This window comes from Hemicordylus capensis, chromosome 2, assembly GCF_027244095.1.
Source record: "Hemicordylus capensis ecotype Gifberg chromosome 2, rHemCap1.1.pri, whole genome shotgun sequence".
Classification (NCBI taxonomy): Eukaryota; Metazoa; Chordata; class Lepidosauria; order Squamata; family Cordylidae; genus Hemicordylus; species Hemicordylus capensis.
Window position 1 is genome coordinate 401,705,414 of NC_069658.1, and position 24,229 is coordinate 401,729,642.

Consider the following 24,229-nt stretch of genomic DNA (forward strand, 5'->3'; position numbering starts at 1 on the left):
AAATGTAATCAGAGCTGGCAAGGTTTATGTACAGTAACACTGAGATATTAGAGATGATAGTCAATAAGGATCAATAGGGGTTATTCTGCATCTCTTGATTGTCCTTACTCTTACCTCCAACTCCCCCCCCCCCCGCCCGCATCTCTCATCTTTGGAGCTGCAAAAATTGCTGTATTTTAGTTACTCAGAGAGAAACTCAGAGATAGCAAAAAATTATGATGTCTTGGCTGCAAGAAAAGACAATAGATGCTGTATGAAGTTGTCAGAAGCAATACTTTTTGCAGTGATACGATGGTAAAGTTTTGTGTGAAAGGCTTTTCTGAAGGGAGGGGCAGGAGCAGTTTTTCACTGAAATAGCATAAACGAAATGGCTAAAAGGGGAGACACAGATTTTTGGTAAGGGAGAAAGAGTTGTTTGACTTTGACTTCTGGCTCTTTTGGGTGGGTGATGCAGAGCGTGATCCAAAAGGAGAAAGCGGGGAAGCCGGGCCCTATCCACAGCACGGAATCTCTGTTTGTGAGCTCTGCTGAAGTGCAGAGCTCAGAAGAGGGATTTTTACCTGGTACCCGATTCTGTATTTTTCTGGGCCTATGCTCTCAATAAGCTCCAAGACCTTCCACCACCTAAGGCCAGTCTGCAGCTTCCAGCAAGACCAGCCTCAAGCCTAGACTGAAGCCTAGTAATATGAAAAACCCAGCTCCACTCCCTTTCCTCCAGGGGTCTGGAATACCCTCCAGGGTTCTAGGAAGAAAATTGCTTATCTTGAATTCCTATTCTTGTAGACTCCCAAAGGGCATTCCACTCCGACTCTTCTGTGTCCATACAAGCACACTTAGTTGTGTTTTTCAGACTTTTGCCTGTGCGATACCTGTGGGGGTGGTAACCAGTGTTCTCTGAATGCTTGTACGCAAACATTGCCTTGATACTGCTGCCCAGAACAAAACTCATTCCACACACAGGTGAAAAAAATTAGAAAGAATACTGGTGGTAATGTGCCTTCACCTGTTTCTTCTAGGGAGTGGATCTGTGTTTTAGTTAATGGTGTCATGTAGTTTTTGTTTGTATCAGTTGTGTGGAGTTGAGGAGTACCTTTTGCTATTTTTATTTTATTATGCTATTCCAGTCCAGTCTGGGAGTGCACAGTGGCCTTTCCTCTTGGAGAAGTGAAACTGAAACTGGACCCTGCCTACTATTGTAGGGGGAGGTTCCATATCAAAGGTTTTTGAATGTCCTCTGGGAGTCTTTGAGAATAGGAATTCATAGTATGAAATTTCCTTTTCTAAATGGATTCCCATGGAGACGCATAACCAGGGTAAGACAGACAGGGCAAATGCCCTGGGTACAGCTGAAGGGGGGGTGCAAAGTGCCTGCCATGCCCGCCCCCACCCCCCACAAAAGTTTTTAAAAACACTTTTTAAAAATCGAGTCCAGGCCGGTAGTGTGAGCGTCCCCCTCCCCACTCCTTGGTGCAGGCATGCCGCACCCCATTGGCTCCTGGTGAGCGGAAGAGCTGTGTGTGCAGTTTTTTTGCCCACCACTGCCTGTCTGCCCCCGCTGGGCTGCCTGCATAATCACTCAGTGAGTAAGTAAACTGTTGCAGTCAGAAAACAAAAACCATGGTGGGGTACTTCTTGATGCATGCAATTGTAATCCTGCATTAGATGGGTGGGGGATGCATTAAGGAAATCTGCTTGGTGGGGAAGAGAAGTAAAAAAAACACCCTGCTGTCTGTGCATGCTGGCTATGTAAAATGAAGTTCCTCACTGTGAATGATCACGAGTTTAAACAGGTGCCGCACCTGAGGGAGCCCGGCAGTGGTGGGCCCTGGCAGAAAGGGCAGGCGAAAATGGCAGGGAGCCCGGCGGGGAGCGAAAGTGTTGCCATGGGACAGGGACTCTGCAGTGCCGGCCGGCTTATTGTTAAGCAGCACCGGGAGGGAGTAGTAAGAAAATTAGAACATAGGAACAGATAGCTTTTTCAAAGGGGTCTCGCCTTCGGGCTCTACTCCTTTTATTTATCCTATAATAATAAAGATAATTTAATCGCCAGGGAGCTGATCCTTATTTGCTTAAACTTTGTTTTAAAAAACACAAACGGCGCTGGTGGAGGCAGCAGCATGCTTTAGCTTTGGCTTCAGAAGGTGAAGCTCTTCTTCCTCTTTACGCCTTTTGTTCTCTCCCATTGCTCCCTGAACTCATTGAGCCTATGGGGTGGAGAGGCGAGTCGCTGGCTGGGAAGGAGGAGCTGAGGGCTGTTCAGCAGGCTGCCCTCAAAAGGGAAAGCCGACAGGGTCTGGGACTGGACGCCATGTGGTGAAAGAATGTCTCTTTGATGAAAGAATGTCTCTTTGAATGCTCCTTAATGCCCTACACAAAGACCAGCCCCATATTCTGTTTCACCACAGCCCTTTGGAAATGAATTTTTCAGCTTTTGAAAGTGGAGACGTTCAGGATTCTGCAGGGATCTAATAGATTCTGTTAAACAGGGCATAGTTTCGATCATGCAGATTTCTTATTAATTAATGCCTCGATTTTCAACATGCCTTAAAGAGCCATTGTGGTGTAGTGGTTAGATCAATGGACTAGAACCTGGAAGACCCCAGTTCAAATTCCTATTTAGCCATGATACTTGCTGGGTGACTCTCAACCTAACCTACTTCACAGGGTTGTTGTGAGGAGAAACTTAACTATGTACACCGTTCTGGGCTCCTTGGTGGAAGAGTGGAATATAAATGTAAAAATGAAATAAAATAAAAAAGATTTTTTTAAGCAAAAAAACTTGCATTTCTAATGGTGACTTCTCCCCCCGCCCCCCGCCCAAGCAACGAATGAATGGAAGACTTCTGGATTTGAACCAAAGAATCAGTGAGGATGAGAGAATCTGTTCCAACCCGGTAGTGAAAATTGTATATCAGAACCCTGCAACTTTCCTGTCTAGACTGCCTGTGAACACCATTGTGCACTGTTCCAGAATGTGGAGTTGTAGGAAGAGGATCTCAGTTGAGTACCTGGGGCATGTTGTCCAACAGAAAGGTGGCAAGGATGCCGTGCCCATCCTGTGGAAATTCCTGCAAAAGGTGAGTGTGGTAATATATAAGGCATTTTAGAATTTCTTTATTTATTTCTTCATTCAAATTAAAACAATTTCATGGGATAAAAACAGTTTAAAATATGTCAGCAACTGTGCAGTGTAGGGACCCAAGTGCAAGCTGTTCTTCATAATTAATAAAGGAAATTGTCCAACACAACCTAGCATTTTGTTTCTCTTTTCCTCTGTTTTATGAATGTGATGGTTTTGATCTTAAGAGCAGAAACTCTCTTGTACTTCAGCTTTTGACAAGAAGATCACATCAGTAAGCATCAATCCATGTGGGTGCTCTGAAAGATGAAAAGCACAGCTACAGCATAAGGTAGTTGTGTGTATGTGTCTCTGAGGTGAAGTCATCCTGAGACCAAAAGGTGCTGACTGCTGCCAGAATTGGACTGAGCTAGATTTTGTCATGTATATATCACTGAGGCTAGGGGAAGAAACAGAAGACATTCTGCTGTCAATGGCAGTTAGTTGATCACTTAAACTTACTTCTGCTATACAGGATTGCTGGCTTTGTCAGTGGTATACCCATGGAACATACCTCACATGGCACAAACCCATTTATCTTCAGGTAGCTTGTTTCAAGACAGTACATGGGAGAGAAGGGAAGGACATGATAATGGAGCTGCAACCCATATAAAACTGGAGTATTGTGGCAGCATCTGCCATGCTTACTAGGGAAGAAATTATTGCTCAAAGTGGCTGGAGAATAAAACACCCAAACCTGTTTGCTTAGTTCCCACTGAAGAACATGGAATATAGAATCCTAATTTTATTTCTAACTTGATTGTAACGTTAGACTTTGTAGAATAACTCTTATAGGGAAACACATCTAACAACTTTTAAACAAAAATAGCTTAATGAAAGCATTCAACTTACAATTGAGCAATGTTAGTGTAAATTGAACCTTGTTTCTTTCCAATGATATTGAAAGAAAATCAAGAAGTACACCACATCAACCTTCAGATTTATAAAGAGAGTAGTCTTGTTCACATGACCATGGCATGGTAGGAGACACCTACCAGCCTGGGTAGAAGTGCCAGGCATGTTTCTGATAATTCTGGTGGTGTGCTTGCAAATATTAAGGTAGGAGGTGAGGAGAATGATCATGGGCGATGACTTTTCCTCCTACCTCAGTAAAAAGCTGGGGGTGGAATCTGGGTAGGGCACACTCAACCTGCCAAGCTGCCACCTTGTATATGATCCTTCCCATCTCCCGCCTTAATATTTGCAAGCACACCACCAGAAATCGGGAGCACACCCAGTTCAGCTTCCCAGGCTGGGTGCTTCTCCTGTCCTGTCAGCAATCAGGTAGGCAAGCTAAACCTCATCTTAGTTGCCATCTAAGTCTGCCACCAAGGTCACCATTCCCACCACTCATGAACAGCTGCCAGTAATGAGCTTAACATCAGCATTTGGCCCTTAAAGAAAAGGCTCTAGGAAGCACTTGAAGATGACCAATCCTATGGTTATTTTTGGTATTTATTCACAGCAAAATGAAAAAGGTTAAAGTGGCATGCAATTTATTTAGAAAACAGCAGTTAGAAAAATATGTTGTGGGGCCTTATGTAATGAGATGAGCTTTACATACAAATGAGCACATTTACATAAAGCAAGCCTGTGTTCAGAATAAATTGTGCAATATTTGCATAAATGTGCTTCATGTGTTCTTTTGTTTTGGATTAAAATATTTCTGGAATTCATAATATTTTGTACACATGGAGAAATGGTAGTGGAGGAGTTGGGCAGGGGAATAAACATTATAAGACATAAAGGTCTGAGGAAATTTCAAGGCATAACTGTAAGCAGTAGAGGCTCTGTCCAAGGTTCTTGCTAATTTCCAAGATGTGCCAATATTTCCAGCCTTCCTAGATATGCTTTCTAAAAACAAAAAAAATGAAACTATGGGAAGGCACGTTGTATGTGATGTAGCCCCCGACTTCCTGAAAAGAGTTTTGGGTTTATGTGAATGGCTGCTTACTGGAAGCCATCTACACTGACTCTTCTGTGAGATCCACCAAATCCCTTGCAGTCTCTGTGTCTTCCATCTTACTTTTTAAAAATCTTGCTCCATTTCTAGGAAGCTGAACTGAGGCTGGTGAAGTTTTTACCAGAGATTTTGGCCCTGCAGAAGGACTTGGTGAAAAGGTTCTTGAACATTTCTGAGGTGGAACACCGTACAATTGGAGACTTCCTCAACAGCCTCCCCTCAGGTAAGATACTGCCATGCTGTAGTCATTACACCAAGTGTTGAACAGCAAATGTGAACAAACAGAAAACATGCCACCTCAGACCCAATAATTGGGAGAGTTGGGACTCTGAAGAGAAGTCAGGTGATTGCCTGAGTCAAATTGTTTTTAAAATCAATTTGAAGAAATAGGGCCCTTTCCAATGGTAATTTATTTCAGCTTAACCACTGATGGTTACAAGCTGTTTTGCAGGACATCTACATGACATCAGGTGCAGCTTGTGGTCATTTGGTCATGAAGCCAGTGTGGTGTAGTGGTCAGAGTGCTGGACTAGGACTGGGGAGACCCGAGTTCAAATCCCCATTCAGCCATGAAACTAGCTGGGTGACTCTGGGCCAGTCACTTCTCTCTCAGCCTAACCTACTTCACAGGGTTGTTGTGAGGAGAAACTCAAGTATGTAGTGCACCGCTCTGGGCTCCTTGGAGGAAGAGCGGGATATAAATGTAAAAATAAATAAAATAAATAAATAAATTTGGTGCTACTCCTGCAAAACAACAATTTCTTATCATATTATATGTATGCTTACATTAAAAAAAAACCATGCACAATGGGCAAATATGTAGGCAGACATCACCACTTGGGCTGTGTGTTTTTCTGTGTAGAGGATAATGTACTGGCAAGGTTGGCTCCCAAAGGCATGCTCCCTCTCTTCTGCACCTGAACACATCTTTGCCACTTTGATACTTACCTTATTGTAAACCAAGACCAATCTTATCACTCATACGATCTTGCCCCTCACCCACCCCATATTTTTATTTTTAAAAATAAAAGTGCACTCCCATTCATATTTAGTCAGATGGAAGCCTCACTGCCACTAATAAAGTGGGAGAGAGGGGAGAACTACATGTTTTGGGGAGAAGTATCAATTCAGATAGAGGGTATTTTTTAAAATGTTCCCATCTCAACTGCTGTGATCATGGCATGCATACATACATGCATATCCATTCATTACGGTTGAAGACCAGAAAACAAAACAACAAAAAATACCGGGGGTGGGGTGGGGTCCGCAACAAAAATTACATTCACAGTACATAGTGATCATGGCAATTTAAATCACAAAAGGTATAGCTTCAAAACTTTATATGCCTGCACCAAAACTGATGGAACTATTTCTCTGAAACTGAGGGATGGCATCATGGCCTCATAAGATTCTACCATGAATGCACATTTCATCCCATTCTGTAAATGAATTTTAAAAAAGGTCTGGAGTGTTCATGCACAGAAAACCCCAAATTTATCTGCTTGCAATTTAGGTGGCGTCAAGCTATCACAAGGAACTAACATGCTTGCAACATTTCCCCCACAAAAGGTTAGGAGGCAAAAGCGTCAGCATTAATCATTACCATACCTTTAAAAAAAGCCCCACGCCTGTTTTGCCTGAAATCTGGGTGGTATAATGGCTTTAGAAGGGGCAATCCTATCTACAGTTTTCATCCCATTGTGTCAAGAAATAAAGACATTGTTAGAAGGAATCAAGAAAATGTCTATAATCTAGAGAATTGTTTTAGTGGTAGTCTAGAGAATCATTTTACACTGTTATCAGCTTCTGCTATATCACTTATTCTCCATCCCACTCCCAGTAATTGAAGGAGCACAAGAACAGTCATTTAACATAATTTTAAATACAAAATACAAAAAATGCTGTCTCAATTATACAACAAATGCATGTTTAATTGGAAGCAAGTCCCAGTGTGTTTAGTAGAGCTTACTTCCAGGAAAGTGTGCATAGTTTTGCAGCTAGCCTAAGACATTAATAGAGAACAATCTGACAGGAGGAAAGAAGGACAACTGGGTGTGATTTCAGGAAGGGATTAATTAAAAATCAACAACAATATCCAGAGAACCAAGAGACACTGAAAAGCACATCAAACATGATTTTTTGTTTTTTTGTTTCTTCCATTCCAAGCTCCAAGGGCATCTCGGCAAAAGTGGGGGTTGAAAAGCTGCGGAAGTTTGATGAACAGTAAGTGTGCAACATAATTTTTTTAAGACAGTTGGTGGGACTGTGGGAGGCATGGGGGAGGGACATGGGGAGGTAGAGACAACCAGCTGACAGGTTCCACACCTAGTGCAGATAGAAAATAGTGCCAAGAAACCTGCAAGAGTTGTTTCATATGGAAACTCAGTTTCTCTTCTGCATGATCTGGATCGTGATCCGTTGCACTCATAAGAGTGGGTACTGTGCCTGTGCAGGGCCATTTGGGCAGAATTTACTAGTTCCTTGAAGTGCTTAGCCCCACTCCCTGCATGTGGTGCACTTAGTTGGTTTGTGCAGGCTAGCGTTTATTTCCTCAGTTCCTTTCTGACTGCCATTGTGTTAGCACCTCGGACAGTTAGCTACGCCATTTGGAACATTTTCTGTGGAAAAAAGAGAACAAATACATTGAATTATCCTCTGACTCGGACTGGGCTGTAACATTCTTTATCTAAATGCTGTAAAAAAAAAACCCCACGGAGAAACGGACGGACTTTTCAGTAACGACTTTGGACAGTAGGACAAATAACGACGATTCTGACTCGGAACCAACTCCTGGTGATGCCATTTGAGTATCCCTGAGTTTATTCTTTCTCCCTTATCATAACGGATAAAAAGAAAACTTTTAAACACTGTCTCCACTGTAACGCCAGACTTCCCTCAGAAGATGACTATGAGCTCTGTCTCCTTTGCCTAGGTGAAGACCATAACACTTCTACATGCAAGATTTGCCTGACCTTTCCCCACCAGATGAGGGAAAATAGAGCCTTATGCCTACTGCTTTGACCTTCTTGAGCCAGGGACTTGATGCCGAGGAGGATAGTGCAGTTTTAACCATCCTGAAGATTCCTGGAACTTCGCCTATGAGGGCTCATCTGTCTATGCACTTGACTCCATTGGGTTTCCAGCCTATCCACTTGATGTTGAGCCATATTTTGACCATGCAGACCTCTAGTCTGCACCCCTGGAGGGCGCCGAGAGACTATGTGGCCAACCAAGACTTGGTGTGCTCTGGAGGTTTGGGTGATGCTTCGCAGGTGCATCTGCGGTTCCTAGGTCTCGCGTATGATTACTATGAATATAAGTTCAGGAAAGCCCATCATCAACCTTCTATGATTATGATTCCCATTGCAACTCAGGTTACACCTCCACGTGAAGAGCCCACACCAAGTCCTACTGTGGTTTCAATGGTGACCCAGATTACGCCTTCAAGAGTAGACACCACTACAATTCCTCAGCATATCGTCAAACTCTCCTGTATCTCAACAAAAACTGTGAAGGTCCCCAAAAAACCATCCACTGTAACATCAGTCTACACAGATGGTGGTTTTGGATACGACCATTTCTACTGCACAAACGGTGCCCAAAAAGAGAGGGCCCGCTCCCTTGGGGCCAAGAACTGTCATACTGACAGTTTGTTTAATTTTTTTTATTTATTTATTTATTACATTTCTAGACTGTTCCATCCAAAGGCTCTGGATGGGCACAACAAATTTAAAAAACATAACAAACAATTTAAAAACAAACTGCTTAAAACAATATTAAAACAATTTAAAAACAATATAGAGCCATTTAAAACCAATTAAAATATTAACAATTTTAAAACCTTGGAAGGCTAGGCCAAACAAGTAAGTTTTTAGGGATCTCTTAAAGGCCAACAATGAGCCTAAATTATGGATATATGCCGGGAGTGCATTCCATAGGCCAGGAGCAGCTACAGAGAAGGCCCGGCTCAGAGTTGTCACCAGGCGTGCTGGTGGTAACTGGAGACGGACCTGTCCAGATGACCTCAACTTGCGATGGGGATCATACAGAAGAAGGCGCTTTCTAAGGTAGCCCAGACCCAAGCCATTCAGGGCTTTAAAGGTAATAAACAGCACTTTATATTTTGCCCAGAAACTTATCGGCAGCTAGTTTAACTGCCAATATTGGCAGGCATAATATGGTCTCTCCAGGTTACCCTGGAGACCAGTCTGGCTGCCGTATTTTGAACTAACTGAAGTTTCCGAACTACGTACAAAGGCAGCCCCATGTAGAGAGCATTGCAATAGTTGAGCTTGGAGGTTTCCAGCTGATGCACCACTGTTTTGAGATGATACTTGTCAAGGAATGGATGCAGCTGTCAAATCAGCCAAAGTTGATGGAAAGCACTCCTGGCCATAGCCTCCACCTGAGAGACCAGGGTGAGGCCTGGATCCAAGAGCACTCCCAAACTGCGTACCTGTTCCTTCAGGGGAGTGTAACCCCATCCAGCACAGGAAAATCTAACTCATCCCTCAAATTCCGATCCCACACAATGAGCACCTCTGTATTGCTTGGATTCAACTTCAATTTGTTATCTCTCATCCAGCCCATTGCTGCCCGTAAGCAGGCATTTAGGGAATGAATGCCATTTCCTGATGATGAAGATGAAAAAGAAGTAGATTTGGGTGTCATTAGCATACTGATAACAACCTGCACTAAATCTCCCGATGACATCACCCAGCGGTTTCATGTACATGTTAAAAAGCATGGGTGACAGAATGGAACCCTGAGGGACTCCTTATAATAGCTCCCATTTCAAAGAGCAACCTTCACCAAGCTCGACCATCTGGGATCTGCCTGAGAGATAGAAGCAGTACCACTGCAAAGCAGTGCCTCCTATCCCCAACTCCCCCAGGTGATCCAGAAGGATACCATGGTCGATGGTATCGAACACTGCCGAGAGATCCAAAAGAACCAACAGAGTCATACTCCTCCTGTCGATGCCTTGGTAAAGGTAATCCATCAGGCCGACCAAGGCCATCTCAGTTCCATAGCCTGCTCTAAAACCAGTTTGAAATGGGTCTAGATAATTGGTTTCCTCCAAAACTGCCTGGAGCTAGTTAGCCACCACTCTCTCAATCCCTTGCCCAACCATGGGAGATTGGATGGCCTAGTTAATATCATTAACTCATCGCTGAGGGAGGATAGGATTCCTCCTTGTTTGAAGGAGACAACGATCAGACCACTTCTTAAGAAGCCTTGCCTAGATCCCTGAGGGATCAACAGAATCACTGGCAGCACCAACATTAAAATCCTCCAAGGCTTTCTGAAATCCTACTGGGTCCAGCAGCTGTCTCAGGTGGACCATCTTGATTGGTCTTCCACCCCTGCAGGGCTGGGTTGTGGCTGTGAAACCACACTTTAACCAGGTAGTGGTCCGTCCATGACAATGGGGAAACCATAGAATCCCCCACCCATGGAATAACCCCCTGATTGAGTGTGTGGCCAGCAACATGAGTTGGCCCAGAAACTAGCTGGGATAGGCCCATAGTTGTCATGGACTCTATGGACTCCTGAGCTGCACCAGACACATCAGCCTCACAATAGATATTGAAGTCCCCCAGCACTAAGAGTCTGGGTGACTCCAACACCAGCTCTGAGACCATCTCCATCAGCTCAGTTAGGGAGTCAGTTGGGCTGCGGGGTGTATGGTACACCAACATAATCCCCAATCTATCCCTAGTTCCCAACCTCAGAAATACACACTCAACATAAGTCAGTTGTCTCACAGGGGCCCTGGCAAGGGGGATGGTATTCCTATGGACCCCCTGTCCACTTCCCCTATCCTGCTCCACAACAGAGTAAACTGGTGGGAGAAGCTGGGCCCAAACTGGGCCACTAGCCTAGTAACACAAGCCATGTCAACTCCCTCATCCATGATCAAGTCATGGATAATTTTGGTCTTATTCTGAACTGACCTGGCATTTCAGAGGAGCAAAGCTAGGTTCTGTGTGTAGTTGGAACTGCTCCCTGAGACCAGATTGCTGACAGGGCAGCCGGAAGTGGAAACAGTTATTAAATTACTGGTTTCCCTTCCCCTGTAATGGCCAGCTGCTCTGCCAACGCCAATTCTTCTGTTCCCCACCACCACAGTAATAGCTGCCCCAGAGCTGCTGGACACCCTCCCTGTATCACCATGCCTAACAGAACTCAAACACATGACAACAAAAGGCCTGGCACAACCCCCCAAAAGGAGGACTAACAAACATTAACCAAAACCTCCAACCCCATCTTAATATAACCTTCCTTCAGCCCCCGTCCCACACCAAGGCCTGGCTCCGCCTTGGGCGTGCCTTTTTTCTATTTATGCTCCCAAGGGCTCCAGGAATCTCCCCTCTCATGAGAGATCTCTGGTCCTCAGGGACAGGTGGAACAAATCAAGCACTCGGTAGATGGCACAGGTGGAATAGGAAAGCAATCAGGCTGCAAACAAGCTGATTCTTCAGAAGGTCTGGGGCTGCAAAAACAAACCCCCTTGGCTGAGTCAGGAATTCACAGGAAGGGTGAGATGGCTGTTGTTTGCAGGGAAGGTCAAGGAGCTGACAGAATCTACTCTCCTCTCCAACCTGATTATGGCTCAGATTCTACTACCTCCGGCATTTTCTCAGAACACCCAGAAGAACCACCACTCAAAGTGGTACCGGGTGATAATGTGCCTCCGAATGAAGAGATGTGCTCCTATCATTGCCAAATCAGTGAGATGGTGGCCACTCTGGGCCTGGAGTTGAAGAAGCAAACACAGGATGTGGATGATCCCGTCTACAATTTCTTTAACTCAACAGCTACCACTCAACCTGTGCATCTACCAATGTGCCCTCTGATCTCCAAGGCTGCCAAATCAGCATGGGAGGTCCTAGAAACTTCTGCCCCTACTTCCAAACACTTGGAGAACTTATATAGGATCCAGGAGGACAACATGTTTTTTGTTGTTGAAATACCCGTCCCCAAACTCTGTTGTAGCTGATTGCGCATCTTCTTCCAAGACAGGCAGGAGACACACCACTCCAGGGGACAATGAAGGTTGTAAGCTGGATGTCCTGGGGTGGAAGATATACTCAATCTCCTGTTTAGCATTGAAGATAGTGAACTATATTGCCTGTTTCGCTAAGTACACCCACTCCCTCTGGGATATGCTTTTCCATGAACAAGCTGATTTATCACCAGAAGAGTTTCTTGCCAAGTTTAATGACATGCATGCCTAGGTCACATTTCTCACCAGACAGCAACTGAGTAATGCCAAACATTTGGCAGAGACCGAGTCACATTCTCCAGAAACAGCAATCTCCCTAAGGAGACTTGCATGGCTGTAGTCTACTGCAATTCAACAGGACATGAAAGACAGAGTAGAGAACTTACCATTTGGGAAGGACCTCTTCTGTGAAACCACAGACTCTACCATGGAATCAATCAAGAAATCCAAATTCACGGCAAAAACATTTACCACGCCTTCTCAGTCCTGCTCTTCTAAATATTGCTCATACAATAGTAGGCAATACTCCTACAAACAGTCTGATAAGAAAGACTTCCATAAGCCATATCAATGCTACAATAGGAAGCCTTTTAACCAAAAGACCAGAATATCGCAAGGCCTGTGCCCGAAAACTACCGAGTTGGGCAAGCAACATCTTTGATCACCTCTCCCAAAACTTAGCACCATCAACACCAAACTTGCATTCCTACTTCACCAACCCCCAACATCAAGCTGGCAAGTCATGCCTTCACATGGAGCAATGCCTTCACATGGAGCATACGCTGACGCGATGATGTCCCTGCCATTGTTCAATGGGAGCAAGTACACACCAGCATCCTCACTGTTGATGGAGGAAGCCCTAACTTTCTAGGACAAAGGGTGATCTCACCAGTTCAGTGGACAGAACAATGGTGGGGTTTTTACTCATGCTATTTCCAGCTCCCCAAGTGGGATGGGGGACTATGGCCAATCATGGATCTGCAGTGGCTGATCCATCATGTGGATGTGCGCAAGTTTTGTATGGTGACATTGCAGAATATCCTTTCTCTCCTCATGAGGAGGAATGGTTCGCAATGTTGTATCTCCAAGACGCGTATTTCCACATGGGATCCAATACAACCACCAACAGTACCTCAGGTTCACATTGGGCAACCAGACCTATCAGTACAACGTGCTTCCATTTGGCCTGGCAATGGCGCCCCGTGCGTTTACAAAATGCATGGCCATGATCATAGCGCACCTCCGGTCACTGGGCTGACGGTCTTTCCGTACCTCAACTGGCTTCTGGCAGGACAAAGGAAAGAAGAGTTGGCTTCACAAGTCTCTCAACAGTACTCAAGGACCTGGGCATCCAGGTCAATTGGACAAAATTCAAACTGGAGCCAGTGAATCGCATAGACTATATTGGTGCAGTGCTGGATGCCAGGGCACAACAGGTGTTCCTGCCCGAGGAACACGTCTTATGCATTGAAACCCTGTTGGCCACCTTTGTGGCTCAGCCCAGATAGAAGGCACACGAGGTGCAAAAGTTGCTGGGTCTCATGGCTTCATTCACCTCCTCCACTGTACCCTATGTCAAACTTGGGCTCAGGCATCTTCAGCTGTGGTTCCTGTCAGTTTTCCAACTGAACGTGGACAGTGATCACAGAAATCGCTGACAGTTCCTTAACCAATCTTGCTTTTCCTCCGATGGTAGACGAAGAGAATCAACTTGCTGTCAGGGATACCCTTTCAAGTACCTCAACTGACTGCCTAGGTCACGCGACAGATGCTTCACTACAGAGCTAGGGAGCCCACTGTGGAGATCTTTGAGTGCAGGGGCAATGGTCTCCGCATCAACGCCAACAGCACATAAACCTTTTAGAGCTCCTAGCAGTCTTTCAAGCACTAAAGTCCTTTCAGCCATCCCTGATGGGTAAAGTGGTCCAGATCAGTCTGGACAACATCATGGCAATTACGTACTTAAACCGCCAGGGCGGAACAGTATCCCGCTCCCTTTGCCTGTTAAGCCTGCAAATTTAGAACCTGGGCCATAGCACAACAAATTACGCTTACTGCCATTCACATCAAAGGTGCAGACAACACCTTAGCAGATCAACTCAGCAGGTTACACCTCTACCAACAACATGAATGGGAGGTCAATCTGAAATACCTTTGTGTTCTGTTCAGGTCCTGGGGAACCCCAGAGATCAACCTATTTGCGACATCCATGAACATGAAGTGTTCCCAGTATTGCTCGAGGGCCGGCATCAGCCACAAACTCCAGAGGAGGTATGCCTTCCAGTTCAGCAGGGATCAGAGATTTCTGTACATTGCTCCCACCCACCCTCTTTTGAACAGGGTACTGGCAAAGATAATACAATTTGCAAATTGCATATTGATTGCTGCATGGTGGCCACGACAACCATGGTTTCAGCAAGTGCTCAGATTCTCCCAGGGTCGCCACAGACAACTACCTGAACACAAAGATTTACTAACACAGGAGGGTGGGAGGATCCGCCATCCCAACCTGAGAATGCTAAGGCTCACTGCCTGGAGGACAGGCTGTTGAACAATATCCTTCTGAATGACAAGAAAAAGTTGACTAGCGTTAACTACAGCAGCAAATGGAAGTGTTTCAGGAGACATGAACATGATTTCCTGCCTCAAACTGCATCAATTCGACATATATCTTACAAGCCTGAAGCAGCAAAAGTTGGCTGATGTTTCCATTAAAGTCCATCTGGTGGCCATTTTTCCTGCCATCCCAGATGGGAAGGGAAGACAGTTTTCTTGCATCCGGAGTCCAAGAGATTCATGAAAGGCTTGAACAACCTCTACCCGCCTGTTCGGTGACCCATTGAACAGTGGAGTCTATTTCTTGTTCTCTCTGCTCTAACAGAACCTCCCTTGGAACCCATGGCTACGGCTCAGCCTAAACTTGTGACACTGAAGATGGCCTTTCTACTGGCTATTATGTCAGCTCGCAGGGTGAGTGAACGTAATGCCCTGCGCATTTATGTCCCCTATACGAAGTTCCATCAAGACAGAGTGGTGCTTGTCCTGGACCCAGAATTTAGGCCTAAAGTTGTAACAGACTTGCACATCAACAGTGATATCATATTGCCTACCGTCTTCCAAAATCCTATGATGGCTCTGGAGTGGTCATTGCACTCCTTAGATGTCTGGCATGCACTCCTGTTCTATCTGCAGCTGACCAAGCCCTATAGAAAGACAAAATGTCTCTTTGTGGGTTACAGGGGCAAAGTAAAAGGTTGTGACATTTCAAGACAAAGACTTTCCCACTAGATTGTGAAATTGTTTTTCCTGGCATATAAACACCAAAATGTGGATCACCTGAAGTCCATATGGGCCCAGTCTAAGAGGGCTTATGCTACTTCTGCATCCCATATGGTTGACATTAAGCTCAGAGACATCTGCATAGCAGCAACTTGGTCCTCTGAGCATACTTTTGTTAAGCACTATGCCTTGGACCTTCACTCTGCAGCACAGGCAATTTTGGGAGGGGTGTGCTGAAAAGGGTTTTATACCTTAGCATACTACACCCACCTCCAGACTGACGGCTTGTTAGTCACCCACTCTTATGAGTGCAATGGATCACGATCCAGATAAACAGGTTGCTCAGCTGTAACTATTGATCTGGAAGTGATCCGTTGCAGTCATAAGACCCTCCTGCCGGCCCTGCTGCAGTATGCAAAGTGACATTACGTATGTTTGCAGAGTATAAAGTGCTACTTAATTTGTCAAACGGTGAACTGGATCCTTACAATGATTGAATCCAAATGTTGGTCCTGCAGGAACTGAGGTGATAAACCCTAGATCGCCTAAACCAATGAAGTGCACCACGTGCAAGGGGCAGGGATAAGCACTTCGAGGAGCTAGTCAGTTCTGCCCAAATCATCCCACACAGGCACAGTACCCACTCTTATGACTGCAACAGATCACTTCCAGATCAATAGTTACAGGTGAGCAATCTGTTCTTCTGTTTGGAAGGCCATGGACGTTAGTGCAAAAAAATGCCACCTCTTCATCCTCTTTCAGTATGTGCTGCATATTTGGAGCAAATGCAACAAAAACTTATCTAGACAGAATTGTCAGGCTTGGGAGTGCTGTTGCCTAAATGCCTTGCTTGTGGGACTCCCAGAAGTACCAGGCTGGCCACTGTGGGAAACAAGATGTGGGGCTAGATGAACCCTCTAATCCAGTAAGGTTGCTCTTCTGTTTGAAATCTGTGAACCCAGAATTCGCTGAGTTGGGGGCACTTGTAGAAAACGTTGCAGAAATCCACAATATTGGGCCTTTCACATGCCATTTGTATCTTTCATTCTCCAGAAAGCAAAAGGAGTCCTATGGAAAACAGGGTGACAATATTTCTGTCTGTGTGGAACAAGCTGAGAGGATCATTGGGAACAAACGGTGCGTGGTTACTTCACACCATTACTCAGTTGAGGGGTGTGAGGAGAAACTTTAAAGGCCTCACTTAACAAAATATACTCTGGTGGTAAAGATGTTTAGCCCAAGAGATTATCTGGAGACAGTAGGTTGAGTTCAAAAAACAAAGAAAGATTTATTAAGAAACTAAAGCTTCACATACTTAGAGAGACATTGAGCAACCTTCTGACATTGAACTAGCCTTCAATGACTGAACAATTCTGACACTAACTGACCAAGAGAGACCTGTTAACATAATTCCTCATGCCTCTAGTGGTCAAAAGAAGTCACTGCGCTGCTAAGAATAAATGCTGTAGAATTCTCACTTCTAACATTCTGAACTAGAACAGCAGGACTGGAAGGTCATTTGAAACCACCTAATAGAAGGTTGGCTCTTTTTATTAACAAATGGGTTCCTGCAGTGAAATACTGTGGTCTATCCCCAGCTCTAATCCCCAGCCATAATCCCCTTTCATAAGGAATCAATCAAGCCAATTCCCCTCCTGTTTTCCCTCACTCACTCTTTTCTCCAACACACCCTTTACATTGTTATGCCTTTTGTAGAGGCATCTCCAAATAGCATGTTCAATCGTCATCAAGATGTTTTGGGACTGAAATCTGCAGTCCTCCTTTTAAAACACCCACATTCAGACACCATTAGTTGGTAAAGCGTAACATAATTCATTCTAGCATTCCCAGTGGCAGTCTTCAGACTTGATGTTCAGAAAGTATTGGGGTAGTCTGAAAAGAAAGGAGACTGACCAATGGGGTTGGGCTTGCAGTTCCCAAATGTTTCCTTACCTTATTGTAGGTGAAATTAAACTCCCCCAAGACTATTGTGATGTTGATCTCACCTTGGACAGTGAGTTTGAGATCCTTCTGCCTCGTCGTAGAGGTCTGGGTCTTTGTTCCACGGCTTTAGCCAGTTATCTCATCAGCCTGCACAATGACTTTGTCTACACTGTGGAAAATTATACAAAGGATACCAACAGGTAACACACTCACTCTCACTCTCTCTCCCTCCCCCCCCCCCCCGCATCAGTTGCAATCCCACTTGCAGCTGTCAGGTGATCTTACTGCTGCCAGATCAGCAATGAAGCAGGATTTCTCATTCCTGTTCTCTTCCCTCCATCTCAATAGATACTCTGTCAGCCCTGCAGAAGTGGCAGATCTGCATATGATCTCTTACGAGGTGGAGAGAGACTTGATCCCACTGATTCTGTCAAACTGCCAGTACAGTGTGGAGAAAGGAGGATCGGCCCTTGAGGAATTTGACTTGGAGAAAATCCAGCAGCAGATCACCAGCAGATTCCTGCAGGGGAAGCCTTTAATCACACTGAAAGTAAGTAGCATTGCAGGTTGATGATGATGCTTAGCTTGCCAGGTGCCTGTAACACCCAATGCTCAGTCCAGAGGACATTGCTGCCCAGGTCCACTTATTGATAATTATTAATAATTAATAACAGAGCATATTCTTTGCTTTCTTCCCTCAACAGGGCATACCCACTCTGGTGTACAGGCATGATCGAAATTATGGGCATCTCTTCAGTGATATCAGGAGCAAGCTGATCCAGGTAAGCTTCTGAGATGAGAGAATGCATATAAGAATATTTAGTTAAACTAGACTCTCTTTATTTAACATGGTTTTCCTTCATCTCTTTTATCAACCTCAATAATTCATGAATTCATTAACCATCACATCATTGAGACTTTGGGAAGATAAGCTTGGCTCGTCTCATTTGGTCAATTGATCCAAACCCAATGAAGTCTATTTGTGTGATTCTTGGACAGGTTTGCCTTTGACGTATTGTACTGATTCTTCTTGTCTCATTCTTATGTATTTTTTTTTAGTGATGACGACCTTTACCTTGTTGATTTAATTGAGAGAGAGAAAGAAAGGTTTGATACTTTGCACAATGTCATGTTAAAATTAGGAGTAGCTCCTAATTGCACAGTCCAACAACCTGGTCAGGTGTGTGATTACTTGGAATTAAGTCCCATAGGGTTTAATTGAATTTACTTACAATTAAATATATGCTTAGATTGAAGCCTAAGTGTACTATAGAGTACTTCTTCAAAAATATCATCTGCTAGACAGCAATTATAATGCTTTTGCTTTTTCTTTAAAACAAAACAAAACTGGGAAATGGAGGCTTAGCACAGGCTGCTGTGGCATGGTGGGCTTTTATAGGAAGAAAACAGCAGCCAGATTGAGAGGTCTGAATGATATCATTCCAGTGTTGCGTTAGCTACCTTGATTGCCAATTTACATCCTGGCTCAGTTTAAATTTTGGTTTTAATTTTTAAGGCCCTAAGTAATCTAGGACCAAGATATCTAACAGCCCAGGCTTCCTGGGCAATCCACTCAACTACTGAAGCTGGTTAATGCTGGTCTCCCTGCTTTGTGACGGGGACACATGACTATCTTTTTCATCTGTGGCACTTAAGCTTTTGGAATGTCTTTTTAAAGAAGGCCTATTTACCTATCTTGCTGCTCATCTTTTGGTGAATATTTAAAACTTGGCTTTTTAAAAGAGCATTTACCTTGATTTCATTGTTGTTGCCTGTTCCGATTTCCCCCGTTTTGATCTAGAGAGGAGACCTGGTCTTGTGGTAGCAAGCATGACTTGTCCTTTTAGCTAAGCAGATTGCATATGAATGGGAGACTTGATGTGTGAGCACTGTAAGATATTCCCCTTAAGGGGTGGAGCTGCTCTGGGAAGAGCATCTAGGTTCCAAGTTCCCTCCCTGGCATCTCCAAGATAGGGCTGAGAGAGATTCCTGCCTGCAACCTTGGAGAAGCCACTGCCAGTCTGTATTGACAATACTGAGCTAGATGGACCAATGGTCTGACTCAGTATATGGCAGCTTCCTATGTTCCCATGTGGCTCTTGTTAAAATTGTTGTGTTCTACTTCAAACCATTGTGTTATAATATAAATGTTCTATAAAGGTTTTAATTAATAAATGTTGTCATTCTGGGAGAGTGCCCACATGGCGCACGTGTCATTTTTTCACAGGAAAGGACAACAGTGATAAATGCTGACCAATTTTTATCCCTTTGAATTATAGAGCTCTCTTCCAAATTCCACTATTAGCATGATCAGTGGGGAGCTGCAGTCCTACAGCGACATCTGTGAAGCTCTGGCTGTCACTGAAATAACGCTTGGATTCTTGGCTACGGCTGGAGGAGACTCTAAGTTGACTTTGGCTGAATATGTTGAAAATATCCTGCAAATGGGCAGCCAGACAAGTGCTCACGTGCTGAGGGTGAGTTCATGGAATCGGATTCCCACCTCTCCGTACAGGTTGAAAGAGTAAAATGGATCAGCCTAAAGCTATGATTCTTAGTTTTTAGCTTTTAAAAGAATTTAAATTGAAATTTTAAAAGCTAATTCTGGTTGTGTTTTTAGCTTGGATTTTTAACTTGTTCAATTTAGTTAATTTTATTAGTCTAATTTTATATTGTAACTATTTTATAAATGTTGTGAGCTTCCTTGAGCAGTAATGTACCGGAGGGGCAGGTTATAAATATTTTAAATAAATAATGCGGACGTTCCATGCCCCAGGCCTAGGGAGGTGATTCTCCCTGCTTTCGCATCTTTCTGCTAAATGAGTAGAAGGGTTTCTGGGTGCACATGGTTCAGGTACACTTAACAGTCTCTGCAGAAAAGCTGGATGCATCTAGGGAGATAAAATGACAGGTGCTCTGGAGCTCTTTGCTGTCCTGCTGGGTTTTAGAGTTAGATGAAGAAGGTGGAAAGGGGGTGACTGTCAGGCTGTGAGATGTGGCAAAGAACTTGGGGATATCATTGTTTTGACAGGAAAGAGGGTTTAGTGACCTTGGCCTTTCCTGTGAATATGTTGGGAGGATGGAGAAGAGCAATGCCTAGTTCATAACATATGGGCTTTGCAATGAAGGTGGATGTTCAAATCAATGAGAATTGGAGCAGCCTCAACCCCCAGGAGCAGCTTCATGAACAGTGTGCAGATAGATCTGTGGACAGGTTCTCAAACTGTACTTGCAAGCTGAGTACAGTTCTGATCCTAAGTAGGGAGTTTATACCCTAGAATTTGGTGAATAGCACAAAGGAATTGAATAGGTTCCACCTTACTCCTATTCAGTAAGATTAGTTTTCTAAAGTGCAAATTCCTAATCTGTTGTTGCTGAAGTCGGGTGACTGATTCTATTGTTTTGGGAGATTCAGATGGGCTGAATTGCCTCAGCATGGAAGCTAGTCTAGGGATGATGCTAGTCTTCATGACTGGATTTAATCACTCTCTTCTAGTCCACTGGGCTAATTCAATCAGTAGTAGGAAACTGTGTTCACGCTTGAGTCGGGAATTGCTTTTCTATTATTACATTTATTTTTCCAGGGGAATTTTAGTATATGCATACCAAAATTATTTGCTGTTGTAGTTTACTTCAGGGTCTTCCCAAGTATTTGGTTTTCTCAAAGACCTGTTCAGCCCTATTGTTATCCGTATCCAGCAGAGCAGGGGAGCAATGGGGCTTGTCTTCTCCTACATTCCTTTGTAAAATGTCTTTTCCTCTTTTGGTCTCTGGTTTTGCCAGTGTGACCTAAAGTCCTAGTTCTGCTTGGGAGAGCCACAAGCATATAATTTAGGCTGGAAAGGGGGTTATTCTTAACATAAGATTGTGCGATAAGATTTTTCAAAACAGCAGCGTAGTGTTGACACCATGCAGAATATTAATAAAAACAAAACCTTGAAAATGACATTTACTGTTTAATGTGAATAAACGAAGATGGCAATAAGTTAAGCTAATGTTTTAAAAGCAAATGTTGCAGATGGCTATTCACTTCTAGTCTCTAATATGTACATAAGAAATGGTTATATTTGCATTTCTTCTAAGCAAATATTTAACTCCTCTTCTTAGCTTCAGCAGCAGCATAATTAAATTTACAGTAAATCAGCTTTTTGAAAAGCAGATGTTTCTGTGTCTCTTTTTCAGGCGCTGAGCCGATGTCACCTGAAGCACACCATTGCACTATGGCAGCTGCTCTCTAGCCATAAATCTGAACAGCTGCTGCATCTGAAAAGGGTAGGAGGGCCAAAGTGGGTGGCAATAGCTGGAACTGTAGTGCTCCTGTTTCTCTTTCTTCCCCTAACTATACTACTGTGTGTGTCTTCCTCTGTTTGAACTTTCCAGGATCCCTTTGCAGAAGTCAGCACAGCCTACAAAGGAAAGCTCACTGCAGAAACCACCAAACTCCTCAATGCCTTCCTCATGCAGGCTGGTCTGGAGACCTTCCTCCAAGAGCTGCATGAAATGATCATCCTGAAGCTGAGACACACCAAGCCTGGGGAGGAGTTCAACCCCACATGGAGGTAAGCGGCCCTTGTGAAACCCACTCTTTGTCTTTTGGCCTGCACCAGAGGCGTAGGGAGCTTGGCTGCGGCTGGAAGACAACGTCCTCCAGTGGCTCCCCTGCCCTCTAGGCCTTTCCATTGTGTGTTCACCCTGTGTCTGACATCAGACACAAGGGCAGGACCCATTTGGACCCTCTCCACTCATTGTTTCATTCAAATGCTGGCTGGCTGGGCTTAAACCCCCACGCCCAGCACAGCCAGCGTTTCAGTGAAACACTGGCTGGAGAGGAGAAGGGCGTGCCCCGTGCTCCCACATGGCGAGCGTGTCTGTCACCAGCTGGGTGCAGGAGGGGGCAAGGGGGTGCCCAGGTGGCTCCCCCAGACCTTGGCAGCCGTGGGACAATCAGATCCCCTTGCTCTATGGTCCCTACACCCCTGGCCTGCACTTGAATTTGGCACTCTCATGGTGGGATAAAATTAGACCCATTATGTTTTCCTTGGCATACAAAGAGCCACCCACCCACCCCGTATACTCCATAGGGGCTGATCATATTTGCGGTCTTTGTTTTCCAGCCTGAAATATACACTTATTTCGTACCTTGAAAGGAAAGAGAGTGATGTTCCTGGGGAACTAGAAGATGCATTCCCAGAAGAAATCCAGCTTTCCCAGTGCATTGCAGCCTGGAAAGCAGCTGCTGCTCTTAAACGCGGTCGAAGACGTTGTTAATGCAACACAGTAATTGGCGACATTGTCTGCCCACTTTAAACTACTGCAGAGCCAACAGCAGCACTGGTTGCACTGAGCAAAGTAAATCTGAGAACCACTATATTGAGAATTAACTGTGCTGCTTGAACATAAATTAATTTCTGTCTCAGAAGCTGAAGGATTATTTTTTTTAAAGTTCAATATACTATTTTTACAAAATGCAACTCAGCAATGCAAACCAGTGTCAGAAGGGTTCAAAAAGAGAAAAGACTTTTTTTGTGTGGCCAGACTGTGAGAGACATAGCCCAGAACCCTTGGACATAGATTCCGGGGAGAACCAAGGACAGTCATACTGTGGGTATAGTTTACACACCTGGTTATGTTCTATCTTACTGACAGTTTTCTTTTTCCTTGGAGTTACTGAGCTGGGAGAGAGATGGTGAATTAGTCCCCCACCCCGCCCAAGTTTTCTAGTCCTCCTAAGTGCCACCAAAGCTGCCTTCCTCTCTGGTCAGGGACTTCATTTCTTTGTAACTTTATTTTGCCACAATCCTTCCTGTACCACTGAGATGTCACTTATGCCATATCTTATCTTAAGATGTCTAAATCATCTTATGGAAGGTGGACCCCTCTATATACACACTTGTATACCTTAGTTGCTGATGTCAGTGTATACCTGTGGTGTTTGATACTTATTTACTAGCACTGCAATCATGGATTAGTTTATTAGAGTTTCAGTTCAGCCACATTTCATGGAAGAAGTAAACTGTCTTAAATGAGGCATGCTTCCAAACAATATGCAATATTTCATTTCATTTAGAGCAATTATGCTAGTCTGTCATTTGTAAGTTCAATATAGCAAGTTCAGTTGCTTGAGATTATGTGGATAGTTGAAATGATATAAAGGGGAGATTCTGTGAGTTAATAGGGTTTGTTTCAAGTTAAAAGGAAGAAAATATTAGTTGCACATATGGTACACCATTAACAGTTTGAAGGAACTTGATTTCTGTTTGGAACAATGTAGATATTCACTGGTATTTTTAAGTAAGTTTACAATAATGAATTAGGTACAACATCTCTCTCAGGGTGAAATAAAATGTCTAAGATAGCTTTGTTTGCTTATTTAAAGGTTTAAAGCTTAAGCTACAAACATCCTGGTTACTGGCAGTCCGGGCTATCAATAGTTATCTTAGAGTAACAACAACATATCTACCTAAGACTTTGCCCTTAGCTAATAAGCTTGTGAAACTTTACTCTGCGAAGTAGTAATGTTCTGATTTTAGCAGTTATCTCAAACTTTGATTATATAGATGGTGTGAGCCATCTTGCTCTTCAGATTATATGTTCTGTGACAGTATATGAACAGCACAAAGTGAGCAAGCAGCACTATGCTCCACTTTGGATGTAAGTGTACAGATGATACATTAATTGATGTCATGTCATTAGCACTGGCATTGCAACCTTTTTTGCTAGCAGAGCAGTAAGCTATGGGTCAGACTGCTGATGATGACCACGTGGCTAGTTCATTTACAATTTGCAAAAAGAGCTTTGTAGTTCACTTTTTCTTTTTAATAAAGCAAATATTTGCTACCAAAGGCTTCTCTTCTGTTAACATTGTCTTGTAGTTGTATCGCAATAAGAAAACACCAGATTATTGAATTATGAACAT

The 24,229-nt window shown here is 43.9% G+C and overlaps 1 protein-coding gene across 1 annotated transcript in view; it reads left to right on the forward strand.

Annotated features, from left to right (window-relative positions):
* The window catches only part of RNF213 (ring finger protein 213), a 225,636-nt gene extending 201,481 nt beyond the window's left edge, over positions 1-24,155 (forward strand). Inside the window, exons 56-66 of the mRNA XM_053293465.1 lie at positions 2,823-3,077; positions 5,172-5,304; positions 7,248-7,304; positions 16,423-16,506; positions 17,333-17,513; positions 17,662-17,863; positions 18,018-18,095; positions 19,593-19,790; positions 21,496-21,585; positions 21,694-21,872; positions 22,428-24,155. Of these exons, the coding sequence (XP_053149440.1) occupies positions 2,823-3,077; positions 5,172-5,304; positions 7,248-7,304; positions 16,423-16,506; positions 17,333-17,513; positions 17,662-17,863; positions 18,018-18,095; positions 19,593-19,790; positions 21,496-21,585; positions 21,694-21,872; positions 22,428-22,581 (1,611 nt within the window). The 3' untranslated portion in view covers positions 22,582-24,155. The remainder of the gene's footprint in view (positions 1-2,822; positions 3,078-5,171; positions 5,305-7,247; positions 7,305-16,422; positions 16,507-17,332; positions 17,514-17,661; positions 17,864-18,017; positions 18,096-19,592; positions 19,791-21,495; positions 21,586-21,693; positions 21,873-22,427) is intronic.
* The last annotated feature ends 74 nt before the right edge of the window (positions 24,156-24,229 follow it).